This window comes from Prosopis cineraria, unplaced genomic scaffold, assembly GCF_029017545.1.
Source record: "Prosopis cineraria cultivar Desert tree isolate PC_DT_omini unplaced genomic scaffold, ASM2901754v1 PC4, whole genome shotgun sequence".
In the NCBI taxonomy this organism is placed as follows: Eukaryota; Viridiplantae; Streptophyta; class Magnoliopsida; order Fabales; family Fabaceae; genus Prosopis; species Prosopis cineraria.
The window spans coordinates 17,464,625-17,480,880 of record NW_026555335.1 but is presented as its reverse complement, the minus strand read 5'-3'; the positions used below and the strand labels follow the sequence as shown (position 1 = coordinate 17,480,880).

Below are 16,256 nucleotides of genomic sequence, written 5' to 3'. Positions count from 1 at the left end.
TGCCTATGTGACACCTCATAATTCAGCATTCAAATTGCTCCCATGCCCAATATGATAGATAAACCCATTAAGAAAACGCCCTGTGTGGTCTCTAGCAACACCCCTACATCCAGTGACAGCACCATCCTGTCCACTTGCACCATCTGTATTGAATTTAACAACTTCTATTTCCTGTGCTCTCCATCGTACTCTATCTCTTTCCATCTTAGTAGATAGGGTTCAGAATTTGACCAAGACACCAACGCTTGCACTTGAGCCAACACCTCCCAACCCCACACTTCTTTTGTTGAAAGACTCTTAAGTTCCTACTAATCCATAACTATCAGCAAAGAATCGCAAACCAAATATCCCATCGACAGCCCTTTAATATGAGCCCTTGAGCCAGATTCCAATCAATCCATTCCACAATATTATTAAAAGAATCAAATGCTGCTTTCATCTCCACCAAAACCAATCTAACCCAACAATTTGTTGCAAAACTACAATCTTAAAGGACATGCATAATAGTCTCTGTATGGGAAGAGCACAAAGAACACTTATCATCAAATGATATACCTCTATTAACACAAAATGAGTTTGTCATAAGTTGCCCCTCGCGCTCAACCAAAAGAAGGTTCTGTTATGCTGGGAAATTGGCGCTTTCCACACTCTCCTCCAAATACTAATTTGCATTCCATTAGTATTTAGGCAGAGACTTTGATAGGCTGACTTCATAGTGAATTCGCCGTTGTTAGACCACCTCCATCGTGGCCTATCATTTCTTTGATTTCCCCTGATGCGATAAATTTCTCTCAGAATCATATCGAGTAGATACTCCTCAAACTTATCCCTAAGCCAAGCACCAGTTGAAGAGAAATATTTCTCAACCAAGTCATCAGAAATCTCTTCCGGGACCTGCTTGATAACATAATTTAGGAGAGAATCATGGTGTGGCAACCAACTATCTTTCTAGAATTGTATTCTATTTCCCTTACCAACCTACCAAACAATACCTTTAGTAGTGTCAGTCCAAGCATCAAGAATACCTTTCCAATCACTTGACACACTTCTACGCACTTCAACCTTAAGGATAACGTCTTCACCACACTTGTATTTCTCTCTCATAAATTGCACCCATAGAGCATCTCTACGATAAACTAAGCCCCATCCCAACTTCATCAAAAAAGCTTTGTTTTGTCTGTAGGCATGTCTCAAACCCAGACCCCCTTTATCTTTTCTCATGCACACATCCTTCCAAGCCACAAGATGTAACTTTCTCCACTAGTTAGAGCCTCCCCATATAAATCTTTGACATTTTTTATCAATCTCTTTACAAGTATGAGCAGGTAATGGTGTAGGTTGCATAGAATAAGAAGGAATAGTCGCAATAATAGATGATACTAGCATATGTCAAGCCGCCAAGGATAGAGAATGAGCTTTCCAAGAGGCTAGGCGATTGTCCATTCTCTTAAGAATATTTTGATAGGTAGTCTTAGTAACTCTTTTATGGTGCAAAGGAACACCTAAGTATCTACCTAAATCAAAGGTGGGTGTAAAGTTTAGAAACTTACTAAGTTCAGCTACTTGCATCCGCCTTACATTCTCAGAGAAGAAGATTTTGGATTTAGAGTTATTTACCTTTTCTCTAGAAATAGAGCAAAAATCATCTAGACAAAGCCTTTATTATGCCAGCTTGATCCATACTAGCTTCTGCGAAGAGTAGCAAGTCATCAGCAAAGAAGAGATAAGAAATGCCAACCCCATTTCTTCATAATTTGAACAGCATCCAATTCTCATTATTTACCTCCCCTTGAATCATATGACCTAACTTCTCCATTACTAGGACAAACAGGTATGGATAAATAAGATCACCTTGTCTTAGACCCTGTAAAAGAGAGAATTTCTCCCCCTTTTCCCCATTCCATAACACTTGCATTTTAGCTGTAGAGAGACAATTAGATATCAAATCAATAAAGCTAGTAGGGAGGTTCATTTCTTCAAGACATCTGAGAACAAAGCTCCTTTTCACCCTATCATAAACTTTTTCTAGATTGATCTTTAAAGCCATGAAGCCACGTTTTCCCTTGCACTTGTGAAAAGAGTGTATAATTTCCTGAGCCACTATAATATTATCCGTACTCTGCCTTCCAGGAACAAAACTACATTGATTAGGATCCACAACCTTATCCATGATTCCTTTCAGTCTTATTGCAAGAATTTTAGTCATCACTTTATACACCACATTGCATAGGCTGATGGGTTGAAAATCCTTTATAGATATAGGAACATCAATTTTTGGAATGAGCATAATAGTCGTGTCATTGATGCTATCCGTGGACTCAGGATTTTGGAAAATCTGCTGCACGAGATTGAACATTGATATACCAACCACACTCCACTGATTTTGAAAAAAAAAGAGGATTTAAACCATCAGGTCTTGGAGCTTTGAGAGGTATAGAAAAAATAGCATTTTGACTTCTTGTTGAGAAACATCTTTTCCCAGCCATTCTAGGTCATCCTGATCTACCGATGGATAACTTTGTTCAAAAATAATGTTACTTTGAGTGTGAGAGTCATCAGAATAAAGACTAGTGAAGTACTTAGTCCCCATCTTTTTTAATAAAGCTTTATCATAGATCCACTCACCATCATCTCCTTTCAAAGCTTCGATATTCTTTCTCTTCTTTCGACAATTTGTCATAGTATGAAAAAATTTTGTATTTTTATCACCCTGAGTATACAAGTTACATCTTGATCTCTGTAGCCACATAATTTCCTCTTGAATTAAGATACTCTCTAAATTGCGCTAAATAGCATGCTGTTCTTCCTCCAATATTAACAAGTTTGGATCAGCTTGCAAACATTGATTGATGCCTTAAGTTTATGCAGTAACTCAAATTTTTGTTTATTAATATTTCCAAAGACATTAATGTTCCAATCTAAATGTTTGAAACAAACCTTGCAACATTCTCTTCCCATCCTGAGGTGATACTACACAAGCTTTTCATCAGATCATTGAAATCATTATGAGTCACCCAGGGAGCGAAAAAGCAAAAGTCTCTTACCTTCTTACCAATGTTAGTGCCATTCCATAGCTTTAAGAATAGAGGGAAATGATTAGACTTCATCTTAGGAAGATGAATAACAGAAGCTTCAAGAAAATGTTCGAACTATAAAGTATTAGCACAAACTCTATCAATTTGACTTCGAGATCTCCCATTGCCCCATGTATACTTAGGTCCTTGGTACCCTAAGTCAATCACCTTAGCTTCCTCAAACCATTTTTTGAACATACTATCAATTCTTGAAGGTGATGAAGACAAGGAAAAACTCATCTTCACACAAAGTAGCATTAAAATCACCACCAATACACCATCTTTGTCCCCTATCTCCTTCTATTTGACGTAAAATTTGCCATAGCATGTAGTGTCTTGCATAATTCGGACTACCATACATTATAAATAAGTCCCATTATTCTCTATTACCCTCATTGAAACAACCATGCAGTACTTGATCATGTTTCAACTTTACTTAAAATCAACTCCCTCTCCCCAAAAACACCAAATGCCACCACTATGACCATTTGCCTCAACACAATCAAAATTTGTGAGACCAATCTTACATGCAATGAATTGAGCTTTAGAGCTATCATGTCCTGGCTCCAGGAGAACTAAGGAACTAAACTTATATCTCTTATGTAGCTCTGAAATCAAATTTGGAAAACCATGTCCTCCAATACCACAAATGTTCCATAGTAAAATATTGAATTTATTTGTACTATCCATAATTTTTTTTTAACGAAACTCAAATGGGCCAGTTAGGACTTCATACCATTAGCATCATTAGCCACCAAATCAGCCATATCCTATTCATTCGAGTCTGTGGATAAAGGATTGGAGCGAATCACCTGGGTCAATAGGGTTGTCATCAATTCTCATAGAGTCTTTGTCCAGTTCATCATTATCATCATCAATTTGTCGCTCATACTCATAACCCATCTCATCAGTCCCTTCTTGGTTCATATCTGAATCCCCCTGTGCTGTGTGTATGTTCAAGTTGCTAGTGCTTTTATAGTCCAATCTAATCTTAGCTTGTGTTAACTCATGCATTGCAGACTCAATGTTCAAAAATTCTAGCCCATTCTCTATATTCCTTCTACTCAGCCCATTATTGTCCCCTTTTCCATTGGCCCCATATGATTGTTTTGATCTAATTGTTTTTCCAAATTTATTTGGCCCAGTATTGTGCTTTAGCTCATTAAAAGATGCCATTCTATGTGTTCGCCCCTCCAGCTTGGACCTGGTCAAATTCCTTTTATTTGTAATATCTTTTAATGGATCACATGTCGCCTAATTCTCCACATTATTCTCTCTTGCATCTGCATGTTATTCTCCGCCGTATCTGCCTCAATATTTTCCAAAATTGAGTAGCGAGATTTCAGCCCCCCATTCTGATATTTTCCCCTAAAATCACACCTAGGAATATTTCCTTGATTCTCTGACCAGCCACCTCGTCGAAACTAATGACGGCGTTGTACCAGCATCCACGAGTCATAGTGCACCTCAAATTCTTGTACTTCTTCTTCACCTTCTAATCCTTCCCGCACAGTGGATGAATTATCAACATACTAAGCTACCTCCTTACCCATCAGCTTTTCCTTATTGTCAGAGTTTGATCCTCCATTCTTAGATTCCTGCGTTTTCGATTAACAGTGTTCAGCATCATGCCTATATGTTCCGCATCTCAAGCATATAAGATGTATACTCTCATATTGTATCCTTTTTTCTTTCCTATTAATCAGAATAATAGGTCGCAATGGAGCATTAAGGTCCAGTTCGACACACATTCGTGTAAATCGCCCCTTTTTCCAATGCATCATGGTCATATCTACCTTCAGAACTCTTCCTACTTGGGATCCCAACACATAAAAAATTCCTTTATTATAGTAGTCGAGTGGTCAGTTAGTGATCCAAATCCAAGCTGCTATTTTCGTGATCTTCTCTTCCTCAGGCTCAAAATCCTCCTTCCATGGTTGCATAGCCAAGTAGTGATCAAACAACAACCACAGACCACCTGTAAGAGCAGACTCATAATCCTACAGGTTCTCAAATTGCACCACAAAGAAGCCCGAACCAACATCTATCATGGCAACCTCACCAAAACGTCCCCACATTTGTGGAAGTTTCCTCTGGTTATATTTATAAGATATCTTTCAAAAATAATTTTGATATAAAATATAAAGCATTTTATAATAATTAAATTTTTTTTAATTTTATTTCTTTTTAATTAATGTAGAGATATTTAATATAGTTATATTATTATTTAAAATTAACAGTAAAAATGAAAATGCATCTAACTTTTTTATGATATAAAGAATTAATTTTTTAATATATTTAAAATAATTAAAAGTGTTTTATAATAAATACAGGAGGGAGCACTATCATCCTCATCCATGCATAGTTTTCAGCCTCATAACCATTTTGCTTGTAGCGGTGCAGAATGCAGCTTCAATTTGTAAACTATTTTTAAGACAAAAGCGACTGTTGACGACTAAGATATACTTCCTTGACCAAAAAAAAAAAAACTATACTTCAGAAAATACAAATTTGAAAAAAAAATTACTTAGATCATACAAACTATATTTTACACAAACTTTCATGTACTCTTTTCATTCAAAAAGATAAAACATTTTTGAATAAATCACACCTTTCAATAAAATAGTTACTTACTTTTAAACTAACCTTATTTTTTCATATTTACCTTTATTAAACACTTTACAATAAATATAAAGACATTCATTAATAGGGATACTTTTGAAAAAAAAAGTAATAATTACATCAAAAAAGACTAAAAATATTTTATATTTTTGAACATCAACTTTTTAAAAATATTTTATATTTTTGAATGAAAGAAGTAATTGTATGGGAAGCCTTACAGTTATTACAATGGAACAATAATTTCATAGTGAATAAATTGGATTAATTAAAATATTATTTCACTAGATTTACTCCATGCTTGTACGAGAAAATATTAGCATTGTGACAGTCACCATTTGAGATGCTCTAAAGACAATTTTTTAATAGGATGATGTAAATGTCAAAAATGTTTATCTAAGTGAAAATAGGAAAATAATTAACAATATTTGTTCATCTTTTTTTTTTTTAAAACTAATCAAGTTTTTAAATCAATTTTTTCACAATAGCTTTCTGACAAAATAAATTTTGAACCGGCCCTTCACCTACAGACACGTACATCTTAATTGATTGAATGGATAAAACTAAAAAAAATGTAAAACAACAAATTTTATGAATAAAATATGAAGCTAAATGTCACTTATTGAATATAATTACTCTGGAAGCCATCTCCTATTAGTGATTATTAGGAAAATCAAATATCTCCCATAAAAAATTAAATGATTACTTTTGACTATATTTATAAAAAGTAAATAGATACACCGATTTATTGGCTCACCAAATATTACATGATAATTTTGATATCACCTTAATAAGTAATAACAAACTCTTGCAAAGCAAAGGTGCTGAAATTAATTAGAAGAGTTGTTCCATTTAAGAAGTCTAAATCGATGTAAGATCTCAACAAAAACATTCTTGAAAAGGTACAGGAATTTTTGAATATCAGCAACGACACCTTTCATTTGCACATATTGATCGGCTTTTCCAAAAATAAACCTTGCGTGTTTGGGATGAATAAAGAAAATGGTCATATCTGAAAATCCAGGTGGCTCAAAGTCTGTGACTTTATAATATGTTGGCCTAAGATTCTCCAGCAGGAAGTACACAAGAGAGGTGACTTTGGCTAGCGGACAACAATTTTTTTTTTTTTTGGTATCAACTTGCCGTGAGTTATGAAACAACATAATTTTGCAGAGTCCATTCTTGGGAATCCTTCGGGATGGATTCTTTTAACTTCAATGAAGATAAACCACATAGCTCTATAAGAAGCCCTTCGAAAGCCCATTATTCTTTTGTGCCTCTGATCTGCTTTAACATTTATGGTGCGTTTGGATTAATAAAGATCTCAATTTGATTCAAATCCATTTTTTTATTACAACTCCTTTATAATTTCAAATTTCCTATACATCCTAATCATTTAAATTTCCAATTACTTCAAACATCTCATTTTCTTCAAACTACATAGCTCTAAATTTTGTTATTCTTGCAGGGTCCTAAAAAATGGACAAAGGAGAGTATTAACAGCATATCAGAATAGAAACCTGCAGCTTTTTTGTTTTACATTTCTTTGACATTTAGCAGTAAAATAAGTTGCATTCCGTAAATTCAATAGTCTACTAAAAGGAAATTACACCTAGCAATATTCACTCAAGAGTGAACAGTTGCAAATGGAACAAGTTACACTACATAACTTTCCATCGGTTTCTGTTACAAATTTAATATCCTACCCCCCCGCCCCCTAGAAAACTATAATCAAAGCAAGTCAATGTGTTCAAGGCTGGAATTGAATTTAAAAAACAAAAATTGCTGCAACTCCACCTTCCCAAGGTGTATAGTAAAGGAAGTCATAAAGACCTTTGTGGTCATAGAACGTCCAAGCACAATGAAAATGAATAGTGGCTTCCACGAAGTACATTGTTGAGTTCAGACACTTCAAGTGGAAAGAAAGACCTGCAAAACAGGTGAGCCAAGGTTGTGTTTAAAGAGGGTAAGCTACAGTCTTGTATATTTTACGAGCAAAAAAAGTAAAGAAAATACAGGAACAAAAATGTATATGTAAACAATCACGAAAATAACTAAAGGTTGCTGAGCACAGTATTGAATGGCATGGACTCGAAGCAATTTCAAAGTGCTTTAGATACGAAGGTCCAAAGCTATAATTAATATGTCCATGAAACAAATGCAACATGTGATTATTAGTCCCTCTGCTAACTGCTGAAACTGAGCCATGTACAATGATAATCATAGAATTTCCCAGTTTCTCAGTAGTTGTACATGGTCAAACTATTGTTAGCCATAGTTATCAAATGTAGGAAGCTAATACCACTCTCCAACTCAGAAGTGAATCACAATAGAAGAATCCAGGAAGTAATGAAAATTAGGTTCTGCAAACCTAATGATAATCAGCAGTCATTTTTGAATCAATCCACGCAGAACCTAATAATGGAAAATGGTTTTGTGAAAACCTATGCGATGTATGCTCCACCCAGGTGCATTCTGATCAAGGACCAAATTGCACTCAATTTTCTGTACACTTGCCCAAATCAGAACAGCACGATGAATGGACGGCTATGCATGTTTTTGGGATGAGGTAGTCACTGACATTATCTGCCATATATTTATATATGACATTGTGATCAAGAATGAAAATTTAACTAAACACACTTCTTAATGCAATGCATTATCGTACCAACTGCATGTGCAACACAATCATCTTCGTAATTAATCTTTATAGGAAATGGATTATAAATATATGCTGAAAAAAAATTCTTTAAGGGAAATGTCAAAAGCCACAGCTTCTTACTTGTGCTCAAACATAAGAAACCTTTCTCAAGTAACAAATTCTCATTAACAGAAACGCAATATTAGATGACAAATCATGAATATTATTGTGTTAAAATGAAGAATCAAAGTCACAACTAAAATCAAGAAACAGCAGATTTTATCAGTGTGGTGGTCCTCAACTACCTTTAGCTGTAGAAATGGCATTACAAGCGAAGGGGAAATATAAGGAAGTATTGGCTCTGTTGTTCTCCATCAAGTTGCACAAGAAGCTATTCACACAAGCTCCAAGGCACGATAAAGTTTTGAAACTCGCCTCCTAAATAAGGTTTCCAAGCGAAAGGAAGGAACTCCATGCTGCCACTTTTTAGCTTCATACATCCCATTCCATGCTTGTACTATTTCATCCATTTTGAACTCTAGACCTGTAAGTTAATATGTCAGTATATATAGCATATACATCTATTCAGCTACAATTTTTTATATTTATTAGCACGAGTGTGTACCATCTGCAGCACTATTATTTGAACAGTGGTTCTTCAACATCACGGCCATATCTGTTGGAGAAGCTCCAGCAAGTTTAAACTTCTTGACAGCTACTTCCAGAGATTCATGCCATTCTGGTAACCCTACTTTGAATTCCACAATTGAACGCTCATATAGCATGGTACTCCACAGCAGATTTATCTGAGATCTCATATTTGCAGCCTGTGCAGCAATTTCATCCGCCGATATATTTTTCAACATGCCATCCAATCCCATCTCATGCAAAAGTAATTTGATATCCTTGGATTTGGAGGCTTCAATCAAGCGATGCTCCTCTGACTGTTCCCATAATTGCATTCCTTTTTCCATATTATCTTCAGCATTGCTGTAAAGCTGAAGAACATGAGCAGAAGGCCATGTCGCTGAATCAGCACCACTGCTGATTCCATTATAATACCAAGAAAGTTTTGCTCGCTCAAATTGTTGCTGCCCCAGCGCCAGAAAGCCTTCATAAAAATCTGATTTTATTTGAATGGCAGCTTCATATTTTTCTGCTGCCTTTTTATATTCATTCTGTGCCCAGTCATATGCACTTTCGATTTGTTCATACAGATGCTTCTTAGAAGAATCTTCAGTGAAATACACTTTCTTCCTTGCCCTAGACATGTGAACATTTCCCCAGCTGAACAGTGCTAGCGCTGTCATCTCTTGGAACTTATCTCCTGCCATGTCAAATAAACCTTGTGCTTCTTCACTTGTAACAGTCTCCTCCATAGCCTCAGAATAGAGCTTCATCCCAAGTTCATGAAAATTCAAATATCTGTCAGATTCGAATCCAACATGGTTCTTGAATAGCTGGGCAAACCGGATTGTCCAATCCTCGATGCAAGATGAGTTTATCACTTCGTTTTCTTTCAAAACACAACGATTCTCAGGTGCTTTACTAACAGGAGGCTTTTGCACCTCCATTTTATTAATTTTCTCGAAGAATGGATCCTGCTCAGGAGTAGCTTCTACAATGTATAGCCGGATTGAACCTTGTGATCCTGCTGAAGTTTCAGCCCATCTTAATTCAGAATCAGAAGTGATTGTGACCAAATCACCTTCTTGGTCTCTATACTTGACAAGAACTGCTCCTAGGCTTGGGAAGCGGTCACAGATAACTTCTCTTAGCTGCAAAAGGCTGCAATTAATTGGCAACTCAGCCCATCTTATGTCCTCACCAAAAACAAGTTTTGCTGTTTTCTTCAGCATATCATCTCTTCTACCATTAATTGTTTCCTCCACAACCTCCTTAACATCGGCCTTCTTCTCATCAATTTTTTCCTTCGCCTTCCTTTTAGATTTCCTCCCAGCCTTCTCAATATTGTCCTCAACCTTCTTCTCTTCCAATTTCTCCTCAGCTTGTTTTACTACAGTTTTATTATCCACAGCATTCACCTCAACTTTGTTGCTCTTCTTTTTGCGTATCTTCTCTTTCACCACTTTTTCTGGAATTAAAGCATAAGAAGGTTCAACATAATCTGGAGGCAACTCGATCACTGTATCATTCACTCTCAATCCTTTCTCCTCAAGTGTTTGTTTAACCCTTTCAGAGATCTCCAATGCCATGATATTATTTGGTTCCATCTTCAAAACGGTACTAACATCTGTCAAAGCTAAATCCGGTCTATTTAAACCTTCATAGCACCTTGCCCTCTTCAACAGTGCCTTACTGTATTTTGGTGTAGCCTCAAGGGCTAAATTGCATTCATCAATTGCCCTGGAGTACTCACCAAGTCCCATCTGCATGTAGCATGCTGCCATGTTACTCCGTAGATACGACACATCTATATGATTCTTTGGAAGCAACTTGAGAGCTTTCTCATATTTTATCAAGGCCCCTTCATGGTCCCTCTTTTGGAATAGCTTGTTCCCCTCATCCTTTAAATCTTGAGCCATGGATATGAACACCATAGTATCCTTGTCATATGCTTTGGGGCTACTATCTCCAACTTTGCTTTGACTCCCACCATCCTCGCTTGATTTATCTCCCACTTGTTCCTTTTTCTTCCCCATTTTGAACCCCGAAATCACACAGCAAGGAAACTAAAACAAGAAAAAGCCAATGGCTACTTTTCTAAATAAACTACGTGCACCCAACAGATAATCAATGTAAATCAATAGAGAAGACCTTATACGCGAAGACTACAGGTTAATAACTTCAAATAACCCTGTCAGCTTGATACAATACACCCAAGTCAACAATTTGATCAACTCAACAATAAAACGGTATAAGAATATGAAGCCAAGCTGAGCAGCTTGATAGAGCAGAACCCTATACTCAAGTTGAAGAACAAAATCTTAAATTTCTGGTTGCAGGTTTATGAAAATAACCTCAAAGTCCCCCTCTTGAAATTGGTTGATAAGGTTGCCCTCTGATCGACAATGGTTGAAAGTCAGAGATTTACACACTGCCTATGAGAAGTTGCCCTTGGCTTATACAGATCCCAGCTCAAATTCAAAGAAAAACGGAGAGAGATCCACAAACAAACCAAAGATCCCCCTCTGCTTTTACCAGAACAAGAAATAAAAGATTCGAAAACTTGATAAGAAAGAGAAACTTATCCGGATGACTAGAGAAGCTTCAAATCTTACCAGAAGACCCCAGAAACGACGAGAGAGCTAGAATATCCGGAGGGAAATGAGAGACGGAAGAAACACGGACCACGTTATGCTTTAGACCTTTCGCAAAGCACAAGGTTTGAAGGCTTCCCAAAACCTTGCCGTGAACGCCACAAAAGCAGAGACAACTCGGATAATGTCATAACTTGGAAATCTGAATTTCCCGAAATGCAAAATATTCCCCAGTTGAGAAAAACAAAACGAGAGAGATGGTGGGTCCCATAAGTCCGACGATTCCAATTTGCCTGTGGAAAAACTGCCAAGTGTGACGAGACTAATCAGCAAACGTGACTCACCCAGATGCCAAATCCATGCATTTGGAAGTGTTTTTAATGTTTCTGCGTTGTTTCTGAGTTGTTTCGCTCAGACGATAGTGGGGAGTGAGAGAGAGAATAATCATTCATGATTCATGAAATTAAGGCTGTACAAAAGTCTTTTTAGTCCGGTCCAATTCGGTGTAACATGAGACAACTCAAACCTTATTCGATACAAATAAAAATTAATCTTTTAGTATTAAAAAAATTAGGCTCTTCCTTTTAATTAAATTGTATATGAAACTAAATATCTGGACTACTTAATTTAATTTAGACCTGTAAATTTATTTAATATACTTATAATTAATTTATTAATTATTATTATAATAAGTTAATTGTAATAATAATTACTTTTTTTGTGTTTGATATTTATAAAGTCATAAATATTGAGTAAAATTTTAACATTGACCAGTTTCAGTCTTTTACTTTTATTAGTAAAATTTGTTATTAATTTGGTGTTATGGACTTCAGACATGTTGAAGGTTGTTTAATGTTATTGAAGGTTATTTAACTTTAACCATTTGTGTTGTAATTGAAATACTTTTTGTTGTTGTTGGATATTGTTATGGATTTATAATTATTGTTGTTGTGATAAATTTTATGACTATAAATGATTTTATTATGTTAATTAAGTTTATTATGTTGAAATAAATTGCTATCTCTCTATATGAAAAAGGAAAAAAAAAAGTGTGGTGCTGGACAAGAGCAGGACCAGTCTCTTACTTTTATGGACTAGTCTAGTCCTATTCAGTTTCAGGTTATACTAGGATTAGATTAGACTATGAATTGTTTAACTTGGTCCTTTTTATGAAAAAAGATTAAACTTTGGGTTAGGCTGAAATTTAATCGGATCAGTCCTTTGTGCAATCCTATATGGAGGCATGATGATTAGGGTTTTCATAAAGGGAGTGATTGGATTTTTCCGCCAAATTAGTTGAAAATAACGACTTCGTTTAACCATCACCTTTTATACGTCTTGATATGATTTCCAAACTAAATTGAGCGTACTCATACATAATTTGTTTGATGTGCTTATTTCTAGATTGGATTTGGATATAACATTATGTAATCATGTCAGTTTAAAAAAATCACGTAATGTGATGGATAAGAAAATATTTTTATTTTATTGCATTAGATAGGGTAAATGTGCAAGTTTGGCTATGTATTATTTTTTTTAGCAGCATCTGGTAGCTTAAATTATCAAGTGATGTAAACTAAATTATCAACTTTTAAAAAAGGAGCATCTAGTAGCTTACCATTATCTTCAGTTGATGAACATTATGTAAAGTTTACAATGACACATAACACTCTACGTCAACATGTGTAAATGTGCAAATTTAGTTTCGAACTATTTTTCGAGTAATATTGGGTAATCTCTACTATAAAAATAGACCATCCAATATTTTTCTATTAATTTTGACCAAACACAATTTATTTTTACACTTATGAGACCCTTAATGCATTAATATCTTTAATCTTTTTGCCTTTGTTCTTATTCTCAACCCAAGAAGAAGAAATTCAAAGAGTTATTATTTGAAATCATTCACGAACACAACACTAATAAAGTAGAAGAAATAATATGTGGCTAAATTAAGCTAAAATCAAGCTTCTCCTATACTTATAAAATCAAGCTTATATTTCATTAGCATTGTCCTTGTGAATGTCTTCAAATAAGAATTCTTTGAACCTCTTCTTTTTAAGCTGACATTGAGAATGAAGGTAAGAAAATTGAAATTAATGCCTTGTGGGTCTCATAAGTATAAAAATAAATGATGTTTGGTCAAAATTGAGGAGAAGGTGTTGGATGGTCTGTTTTTTATAGTAAAGACTACCCAATATTTCTTAGTAGCCAAAATTTGCACTTTTACACATGATAATTTAGAGTGACCATGGAGTGTCACGTGTCATTATGAGCCCCCTATATTGTCTGTCAACTAAAATTAATAGTGGGCTACTAGATACTTCATTTTTGAAAGTTATGATTTATTTCGTACCACCTGATAATTTAGGCTACTAGATGTTCTTGAAAAATAGTATATAGCCAAATTTGCACATTTACCCTATTAGATAAGGTAAGAACTAAGATCATGTTTGGTAGTGTGGAATCTTTAACATGGAAAAGGAATTGGGTAGGAATCCAATTGGATTGATGTTAGGTATAGAGGCAAACTCCCTAGAATCCATCATTTTCTCTCTTCTCCCTAAAGTTGAGAACATGGATCAAGTTATGAGTTGACTCAAATAATTGATCATAAGGGTTGGGTTAGGTTAGAGAAAAGTTGGCCCAAATAAAAATAAGTTTTTTCTATCCTAGACCAAATAACCCATGAACTATATGGGTTAATTCTAATATGTTTAACTCATATTATTTTAAAAAATAAAAATAATAGAAAAAAGTGGTTGGACAATATGACTTTTAATAAATTGATGGGCAGGGCTTGGCTTGGTTGACTTAACTAATATATTTTGGTGTGTTTAGAATGAATTATGAAGGAATATCGTATTAGAACTCATTATCATTTAGATTTTTTTTTAAATTGATGAAAGATAAATAAATGGGTTAACAAATTAGCTAATTTAACCCATCAATCCTCGAGGGTTGGGTTGGGTAGTGATTTTTTCAACTTGTGAAAAAATGGGCTAAACCTAATTTGACCTATATTTTTTTCCAACATATATGGGCTAACTCATATGATTTGAGTTGGCCAATATTCCTAACTCTATTTCTAGCCTTCAACTCTTCATCCACTGCCGTCCAACTTTGCAACCATTGTTAATTCATTGCCATTGATCCACTGCTTCACTTTGTCATAGGCAATGATGAAGGAAGGAAGCATTGTCACGATCTACTGTCGTAAAACTTTGCCACCATTGTTGAAGGTTGCCATGGAATTATGACGACAAGCTTCTTTGATCTCTACCTTCAATCTCCATCAACGGTGATGATCCACCTTCTTCTAGATCTATCATAGACCAACACCCATTATAAACCACTAAGGAGGATTGAAGATCTTTAGTGACTTATCGAGCTTCTCACCATCACAAGTTTTATAGATCTTGGGTTTCTTGACTGTTGAGTTGCTCTCCACCTGCCTCCTCGATCTTCTTTAATGATTTAGGACGTAGTTAATTGAATAGGTTAGGATATGATTATGGTTTGTGGTTTAGTTTGAAATTTATGGCTATAGGTGGTTCCATTTTTGGTTCATGTGTGTCAGTGATTAGTGAGAGGTGGGTCATGATCTTGGGGAAGTTGCAGACAAGGGCTTTTTTTAATATCAAGGGTATTTGGGACTTTTGTTAATACAAACACATTTTTTAAATAAAATTATATTAGGATTCCATTCTATATTAAACATAATTTTCTAATTTGATTTTGATTTTAATTCCATCAAAAAATTTTTTGTCATACCAAATGAGGCCTAAGAACATCCTTCGACAGGCAAAAAAAAAAAAAAAAAGAGAAAGGGTAAAGAGTAAAAGGTTAAAAAATAAAAACCACTCAAATTTGGACTATCTCATCTTAGATTATAGTCTAAATTTTTAATTTTTAAAATTGAATTTTTAATTTTAATATCCACCTTGACATTACTAAAACATACTATACAATAACCATTATGATAATTGGAATTAAGATACCCTAGATTTGATTACCATAACAATCAAGAGTTTAGAAATCAAGTTTAAAAGTTTGGGATTTCAAGAAATCTTTTTAGAAAGATGTTTGAGCTCAAATAAAAGTTTAAATCATATACACTAAGGAGTAGTGGAAGCATGGAAACAAGAATCATCACATTTTAACATAAAAAAAACGAACAAATTGAATAGAGCCCATAGTGCTTTGTCCGTTATTGTAACATCCTAAAAATTTTAAGACTCAAATTTATTTTAAAAATAAAATAAAATATCTATAATTAAATTAAAATTTAGAATAATTTGATAGAGGTCCAGAGTTTGAATTTTACTAAGCAAAAGTTTAGTTTTATTTGATTTTTAACTATGGGAAAAATTACCAAAGTTGACCCGGGCTTTTGTGCAATAATAAAAAATGTTGGGCCCTTTCTTGTAATTTTTCCCAAACTTTTTGACCAGCAATTTAAAGGCCAAAACTGATGCAGAAATGCAGAAATTGAATTGGAAAGGAAAGGAAAGGAAACGCAGAGAGAGAGAGAGAGAGAGAGAAGAGAGGAGAAAGGGAGGAGTTAGGCTTGGATCTAAGAGTCTTTGCGACCGTTGCGAGCTCGGCTACACGATAGGTAAACTCTCTACTTCAATCCTCTTCCCTTTCTCTTGATTTTCTTCAATTTTTGGAAGAGGAGATTTTTGGATTTTGATCCCA

General features: G+C 34.8%; 1 protein-coding gene across 2 annotated transcripts; it reads right to left on the bottom strand.

Moving 5' to 3' along the window:
• Positions 1 to 7,187: 7,187 nt before the first annotated feature.
• Positions 7,188 to 11,912, bottom strand: LOC129309186 (protein PHOX1-like). Of its 2 annotated transcripts, none has more exons than XM_054950595.1 (3): positions 8,960 to 11,910; positions 8,640 to 8,878; positions 7,188 to 7,622 (listed from the first exon to the last, which is right to left on the bottom strand). In XM_054950595.1, the coding sequence occupies exons 1-2, from the start codon at positions 10,995 to 10,997 to the stop codon at positions 8,730 to 8,732; spliced, it is 2,187 nt and encodes a 728-aa protein (XP_054806570.1). In that variant the 5' UTR covers positions 10,998 to 11,910; the 3' UTR covers positions 7,188 to 7,622; positions 8,640 to 8,729. The 2 variants fall into 2 exon arrangements, with proteins under 2 accessions (XP_054806570.1, XP_054806571.1); XM_054950596.1 differs by lacking the exon at positions 7,188 to 7,622 and adding an exon at positions 7,631 to 8,279 and having other exon boundaries at positions 8,960 to 11,912.
• Positions 11,913 to 16,256: the final 4,344 nt, after the last annotated feature.